Below are 8,669 nucleotides of genomic sequence, written 5' to 3' on the forward strand. Positions count from 1 at the left end.
AATTATTGTAACTAGTTAATAAGATTTTGATGTATAAATATGAATTTTAAATATTGTTAAGTAATTAATATTAATTATTGACAAAATTTAATTTAAATATATAAATTATATTAAAATATAACAATTACAAATTAAAATATATAAAATTTTATATTTGAAATAAATTTAAATAGAGAAATAATTGTATATCCAATATAAATATTTATAAATACATTAGATTATAAATGAAAGTTTAAAATATCAACTAATTCTAAAAGTATACAAAAACTAAAAATTATAGCTTTTGAGTTTAAAAGCACTTTTGAAATGTAAGGAGAAACAAAGCTTTATTTTCGTTATTTCTCTCTTAATGAAATCTATCGTACTATGTATAAAAGGAATCTTTTGATCTTTTCTTGAGGTTAGGGATGGCAATAAAGCGAAGCATGGGCAAATATTGTTAAATTCATCACCCGCCTTGCTCCATTATAAATGTATAATTTTGAAAATCTCTACCACCTCAATAGATGTTAGATACATCCATCCCCGCCCCACCCCGCTCCACTCCAATTTAAACTTTGTCATGTATCTTTAAATTTTTAATATTTTTAAAATCAAGTAAATTTTTAAATCTAATTCTTCAAACAATATTTAAACAAAAAATATATGATTTTTTTTCTATATTATGTTTTTACATTGTTACCATTTTAATAGTTTATATATAGAAGGATAAGAAGGTAATTTCATATAATAGAGCAGGTTGAGGTGGACCAAGCAATTACCATATCTGCTTCATATAAAATTATAAAATTTGAATTCAATGTTTGTTTTCTAATTCAAAGTTTAGTTAATTTAGAAAATTTTTCCAAGCATTTTATGAAAAAATTTGAATTAGACCGTGAGACCTAATAAACCAAATAATACATGAAATCTATCATTCCCAACCTATGGGCATAGAGATGAATCTTCAATCTCTTTATTTTAATAATATTGTGCTCTTTATTATAATAATTTTAAAAAATTAAAATTAAAAAAAATCTTATAATTTTTACAATTTTAATCATTTTTAAAATTTTTAATGATTTTCAAAATTATTTATTATTTTTTTACATTTTAAAAAAGTTGCAAGTTTTATAATTTTTACAATTTTTATAAAATTTTAATATTTTAAAAAAACTTTATATATTTTTAAATAAACTTTAATATTTTAAAATAATTTTTACTAATTAGAATTTTTAAAATAAAATTTACAATTTTTAAACAAATTTTGACTAGTCAATGTGGGTCAATGCTAGTCAACGCCTTGATCAACATGCCGCATCACATGTCGTCAATGATGTGGTGCGTTTTGATTGGTCATGTTTTTTTTTTTTTTAATGCCATAGCTTTTAGGTACCAAAACGGTTAGCAATGCAAAGTTTAGGTAACAAAATCGGATAAAAAAGTGTAGATACTAAAGTTGAAAAAGGCGTATAGTTCAAGGGCAAAATTGTGAATAAAGCCTATGCAATATTTAGTTTTAGTTTACATAACCTTAAGATGTTAAAATTTAAAAAAGGCTTAATTCACGATTTGACGTATAACGTATACTCATTTTTTTTATTTTGGTATCTAAATTTTTTCTTGTTCCAATTTGGTACCTAAAGTACACTCAAATTCTCAATTTGGTACCTAAAGTATGCCTTTGTTATATGTTGTAGTCCATTTTTTTGCAAACGTTAAAAAAATTTATAGCCAATCACAAAGCGCCACATGGGATCTTTATGTAAAAAAAATATTTTCTTTTATTAAATGTATATACACGTTAAAAAATATAAAATGGAAATAAATATATAAAAATTTAGAAATATATATAATCTAAAAACATATAAAATATAAAAGAATTATAAAAATAAAATTTTAAAAAATATGATAATTGAAAAGAAATTAGTTGAAATTAATAATATTATGACAAAATGTAAAAATTATATAAATTGTTATAATTTTTTAAAAGGTTTCAAAACAATTTTTTAATAAAATTCTAAAATATATAATTCTAAATTCTAAAAAGTATTTAAATTTCAATTTTTTGCAATTACTTGAAATTTAAATATTTTTATAAATTTTATAATTTTTCAATTTATGTATATTATTTTAATTTTTAAAATTTAAAATTATATATTTTAGAATTTTATAAAAATAATTCTTAAACATTTTTAAAATTATATATTATATACATTTTATATATTTAATCAATATAATATATAATACTAAAAAAAAGACACGTGACGTGTTCTAATAGCGCTGCGTGGTCAGCCAACAACGGTCAACGGTTGATCAACTATAGGTCAACAGTCAACAATCAATCAAAGTCAAAAATGTTTTTTAATATTTAAATATTTAACATTATAATTTTCTATTTTTAGTTTAAATTTAATGTTTTTATTTTAAATAAACATAGTTGTCACATAAAAATTTTTTCATTGGCCAAAATTACCTAATAGATGGACCATAAATAGAGGAAATTGATACATTAGATAGTAAATTAAAATAAAGAAAAGTTTAGATATCAAAATGGGAATATGAGAATATTTCAAGGGAGAAATAGTGAATTAAGCAAGAGTAGGTACTTCAACATTGAGGTGGCAATTTGGCAACTAGGTTCGTGAAGGCTGCAAATTCATAAGTATAGAGTTTAGGTAATAAAGCTACAGTGATTGCTACAAAAATACAAACGGGACTTATTATAACATTTGCCCCAAAAACAGAGCCAGAAATTGTCGGCGGAAAAGCAACTAACAAGAAAGGAATTAAGAAAAACAAGAGTTCTATTCTGCTACACACTTCAAAAATCTGTAACAATTTGGTCGTTATTGGAGTTGAGCCTATACCGGCAAGTAGGACAGGAAGAGTGAGAGAGCAGCCATTTATCGATGCACGCAACGTGGAACCCATGGTTGCATTTGGGAAGCATCCGTATTTTGTCACCTTTCGAGAAATCCGCGAGGCAAATTGCGCAACCTGAAGCTGATGACGGTGACCCTGAATTTGCATAGGTCAAAGTTGGTAAAGCTACCATTTCTTTCTTCTTAAGACCCGAGTTCAGTCTACGGGAGGCCACCCATTCCCTTGGCTCGGTCAGGGTACGATGGGTGCATTGTAATACGCATTGTAGCATGGAGTGAAGACCTAAGACACAAACCAAGGCACACAACAAGGCTGCCACGATGATCATGAGATTCAAGTCTACTGTGGGTTCTTGTGTCTCCTGACTGGGAGTACCAGCAGAGGGAGACGGTGAAGTTTGGGCCATGGAGAGATATGGAAGTGGGAGAAACTGAAGCATATAGAGATTGAAAGAACTTAGAGGGAAGGACACATGGGTACACAAAGCAAGAGGAACATGAGGCTCATCCAATATATGGGTGTTGGCAAATGCGATGGTATGGATTTGGGATCAGATAAGAGATTGAATTATGGTGGAATGGCAGCTGCTTATGCTTACTTGATAATCCACTGTCTTCCCCTTTTGCTCATTGCGCTTCAAATCAAGGGAAAGGCATGTCTCTCTTTTCAACAACTTCACAAATTTTCTATTGGTTGCCTTTCATCAAGTCTACTGTGGGTTTTTGTCTCTTAATTGAGTTTCACCCGCTACTTTTTCTAACCCCTTTCACTAAATCACACCATTAAAACGAAGCAATAGATTCTTGGTTTCAACAATGATTAGGATTCAATTAGCCAAAAAGGATTCGATTTTTCATAGTCTGAATGTAAAAGATACCACATATATGAGTATCAACTTTTGTTTTTGATTATTGCTGTAGTGAGTGGGGAAGCATTCAAATAATGATTTACAAGAAACTATAAAATAACATATATCCATAAGATTATGACAGTTGCATTTTCTTATTGGGGTTTCAATTGGAAATGATTCATTTAACTTGTTGGAAAAATTGGTTTAAAAATAATATATTTAGACATAAATTTAATTTTTTTTTTAAAATTAATCTTTTTTATATTTATAAAAACAAACCCTTAACTAAGTTATTACATGTGTTTTGTAATAGGTGGATTAAGTTATTTCATAGCTTTTTACCAAACGGTCTTCTCCGCTATTCTTGTACCTCGAATTAATCACCTATAAGATCATTACTAAAATAACGGTCAATCGCCTTCATCCCTTCCTTCAAAAACTCATTTTCCCCTTCCAGTACAGCTTTCTCACGGGTAGACATATAGTTGATGATGGCATTATTGTTTAAGAAGCGATTCACTCACTTCACACAAAAAGAGTGCCTTAGGAAACGTGATAATTAAATTGGATCTTGAAAAAGCTTACAATAAGTTGGAATAGAGTTTCATCAAGAGAGTACTCTCCTATTTCAATCTCCCTTTGTATTAGATTGAACTTATTAAGGATTGTGTGTCCTCCACTTCTACCTCGGTAGTTGTCAATGGATCTAGGTGTTGGAAAAATTGGTTGAGAAAATGATTTAACAATTACAACGGAAGTTTTAAAAAATTTCAAAACTAAGTCATTTGTGATATTTATAGTAATAAACCCTAATTGGAATAGTACTTGTGCTTTGTGCGATACGAATTCAAGTCGATCTTGGCTTTGAACTGAATGCCCTTCTCCGCTATCCTCATACTACGAATTGTGTCGAGTGTGGACTTGAGCAAAACAAACTAAATCACAAAAAAGAAAATAATTTACTTACTTTTAGTAGGAAAGTAAATTCTCTCTATAAAAATCGGTAAAAATCATAATTCTCAGAAAATAAAACTTATTCTAAATAAATAAATTTTCACTACTTTCTGGCAGAATAACAATAACTGAATAGTCAATGAAGTGCGTTTTTAGGTCAAACTGGTGCTCTCTATTTATAGGGAGAGATACAAGAATAATGGTTGAACAAGCCCTAAATAATATTATTTAAATAGAAAACACAGTCTCACTCTAAGTGAGATAGGGATGGGAGGCATACCCTAATGTTTTCTATTAGGGTTGCGCCCCTCACATGCTATATAATGGCATGTTGGGCTTCTTATATATTGGGTCTAATTATATGTGTTTCATCAATTTTTGACTCAACACTTTATAATTTTAAACCAACCCAATATTTATTTCCTGTTTCTAAGATAAATATTGTTTATTCAATTAACTAAATTAATTTCTTAATTAAATAAATTTTTTCAACCCAATTCTTTTTCATTAAAGTCATAACAACTTTATCGTACTAGGATCTATGAGGAAATATATTTAATTTCCTTATTCAACAAATTAATAATGAATAATTAATTTAATTCCATTTTTAAATTTTAATTACTTAATTGCAATTAATTAAACAATCATCCACAAAACTTAAATTAATTCTCAAATCATTTTTGTACTTAGTGAGAAAACACATTCACTACGAATACGATTCATTTCTTTTACTTCACCGTTTCCATTCATTTTTGTTCATTTGATTCTACATGCAATTAATTTTTAGTTTCAATGAGCTAGTGGAAAGACCGAATAGACATATATAATTAGGGCTCAAATTTATAAATAAGTTTCGACTTGTAACCTATTAATTATAAACTTATTTAGCCACGAAGTCATTCCACTGTAGTATCGTGATTGAACACTCTTTTATTATATACCATTACGAAAGCTACTTAATAAGTGTTCATCCAATAACCTTGTCATAATGTGTTACCCTCATAGGATACTTAATCTCTTTGGGGATAAATCAGTTCTCCTAATATGATCCTATTTTATCTCATGGTAACCATTACACCTTTTTTCATGAAAAGTCAATTACTATCAAATGGTAATTAAATCATTTATCACAAAGACAAATGACTCATGGGGATGTTTACTTTTCATCTATCATGTAATGTCAACGAGAGGATATCATTTACCCTTTAGTTGGGCTATGAATTACACCATTGTGGACTGATGCTACATAGTGCAAAAGTCGTATTTCTAACGTATCAGCTTTCGGTTCCTTATCTATTTGAACTTAGGCTTTCACTTTCACTAAAGTATGAGTCACACATACATAGTCCATCATCCACTCAGTATTAAAGTATGTCACACTATGAACGTCACAAATGAGTAAATTAGTAAATAGATTTAAGATCTATTCTACTTGGGTCATTGACCTGCCACAAATTAATGTGACAAATTAGGCTCTTCTAGTGTACTTAAAGAGTTTTTCTCGAGCAAAATAGCGTCTTTAGTGTAGTTTTTCACTATTTTTATATTTTTAGTTAATAAGTAGAAATGTCACATTTTGCCCATTTTGTGACCCAAATTGGCCAATAACGCCATTGGAAGGCCTAACATGTGATTGATTGATGTGGGGACATGTTGGAGGTCGAAAACAAGCAAGAAAGGCGCTGAGGCAAGAGTATTGCGATATCCACACCCTAGGATCGTGATACCTCCAACATATAAAAGATTGAAGACTTCCTTTAGTGGTATCGTGATATCCTAATTTGGTATCACGATATCCACATTGCAAGGAGGATCCCAAGGTTCAATACTGCCCGAGGTATCGCGATATCCACTTATGAGTATCGCGATACCATCTTTGTCAGGGGGATAAACTTGGACAAAAAAGGGTAGTCTTTGTCTACCTGGTTCACCAATCACCCAAGGCCCGTGTAGAGGCATTTTTTACAACGAAAAGTCATCAGAAGACACCTTAAACAACTAAAATTGGTTAAGGGGGAGAGACACACGCATTAGATTAGTTTTAGATTTATTTTTTCTAGGTTTCTCTAAGTTTTCTCTGCACTTTTTTAGGGTTTTTATTTTCTCATCTTCTACCTTAGCTTAGAGTTTATTTTTATACATTTACCTCTTATTCTTTATGTTCTTAATGTTAGTTAAGTTAGTTATTACTATAGGTAAGGTTTATTTACACTTTTACTCTATGTACTCTGCTTGTAAGACTTTTCTAGTTTAAGTTTAATGCATTTCAGTTTCTTTTGCTTTAAATTTGTCAAAACTTGTTCCTTTTATGTTTATTACTTTAGATTTTCTTCTTAAATGCTTTTAGTTTCATGTTGTTTACTTTTTCTTATATAAAAATCCCAATTTTGATATTTTTCTTGAGTTTTACTTTCATGGTTGCCTTGTTCTTTATTTCCATGTTTATTTCATTTACTTTGGGCGCATGTTTATTTCTTTTACTTTGAGCGTAAGTAGTAAACCTCAAAGGAGGTTGGTTGATGGAGATGTGAGTAAACTAAAATCTTTGGACAAATGACTAAATCGTAATAATTTGGACTAAATTGAATAGACCTAAGAACTTAGGAAGTGATGCCCTTAAGGGAATATTAAAGCAAGTGAGACCGAAAGGTAATCTTATCGTGCACTCGTTCATTAGTCTTGAATTAATTGGTGAGATCAGAAGATAAATCGGAGCTAACTTGTCTAAGTTGGTAAAATTGATATCGGGAGATAAAATAGAGTCACTTAGTAATTTAAGCGATTTAAGTCCCTTATTTGAGGATCGATGAACCACATAGAAGTCAACCAACCACTATTAGTTATTTATTGGATAGTCCATTACTTTTACCTTTTTACAATTTAGCTCTTAGACTAGCATATTTAGTTTTCTTGCAATATTCTCTTGTTATGAATTGTCATACTATAAAATCGTATTAGTAGCCACTTAGACTCTACTGTGTATGCTAGTTATTGCTCAATCACCATCTCCTTTGGGTTCGACCCCTTGAAAAACTTCGTGTTTCATCGGAACTATAAATATCACAACTGACTTGTACGCTTGCAATAAAATCAGGCTTTAAAAATTATTTTATAAATTTGTTGTTTTAATGCGCACATGCGAAGTCGGTCAGTCAAAATTGGATTTGATAGACATGTTAGCCTATTAATCGGTTTGCTTATTTTCAATTAGATTAAGGACATGTTTAGATTATCTACTAATACACGTTGTCTTTCTGTATTACAATCTGACCACGTAATACTACTTAGTATTAGTCAAACGTTAGATGATCAATGAGCCATTATTTGTTTCCATTTTGCTTTGCGTGCAAAAATCGTTGAGGACAATATATAAAAAAAACTTAATATAATCCTTGGATATTTTATTAAACCATTTTGTTTGAAAAATACAAGTATACATAGACAAAATACTACACTAAGGGCTCTAGATCCAACACGAGGCTCCCATCCTTCAATCCTTCTCGAGGTATTTGGTAAAGGGATCCCTTATCCCCATACTTGTTCATCCTTTGCATGGAATACCTCAATCTTTAGATTTTGGAAGCACTCAAATGTAAACGGTGGAAATCATTCACAACTTCTCAAAGGGGTCTGAAACCTATACACACGTTTTTTTGTAGATGATGTCATTCATTTTTCCCAAAGGGCCAAAAACCTTGATGGCACCAATCTATAACGTACTTAAGCACTTCATAAAATAATCATGTCAATCAATTAATTTCTCTAAATCTAAAGTACTTTTTTTTGCCAGCACCTTAGAGGATCAAAGGAATCATGCCCTCATCATCATTAATTTAAGTGTCATGGATAAATTGGGGAAATATTTTGGTTTTCCTATCTACTCAGAAAGAGTGAGGAAAATGAACTACAATTTCATTGTGGAGAAGGTTTACATAAGTTGAGTGCATGGAAAGCAAACACCTTATCCCAAGAGGGTTGACTCATTCTTATTTAATCCACA

At 30.0% G+C, this 8,669-nt stretch overlaps 1 protein-coding gene across 1 annotated transcript; it reads right to left on the reverse strand.

Moving 5' to 3' along the window:
* Nucleotides 1-2,547: 2,547 nt before the first annotated feature.
* Nucleotides 2,548-3,593, reverse strand: LOC105762328 (RING-H2 finger protein ATL73). Its single transcript, XM_012580187.2, has one exon. The coding sequence runs from the start codon at nt 3,302-3,304 to the stop codon at nt 2,804-2,806; it is 501 nt and encodes a 166-aa protein (XP_012435641.1). The 5' UTR covers nt 3,305-3,593; the 3' UTR covers nt 2,548-2,803.
* Nucleotides 3,594-8,669: the final 5,076 nt, after the last annotated feature.

This window comes from Gossypium raimondii, chromosome 12, assembly GCF_025698545.1.
Source record: "Gossypium raimondii isolate GPD5lz chromosome 12, ASM2569854v1, whole genome shotgun sequence".
NCBI classification, from domain to species: Eukaryota; Viridiplantae; Streptophyta; class Magnoliopsida; order Malvales; family Malvaceae; genus Gossypium; species Gossypium raimondii.

Bases quoted from the DNA above. Each gene is read 5' to 3' on its own strand.
- LOC105762328 (XM_012580187.2), bottom strand. From the start codon at position 3,304: ATGCTTCAGTTTCTCCCACTTCCATATCTCTCCATGGCCCAAACTTCA.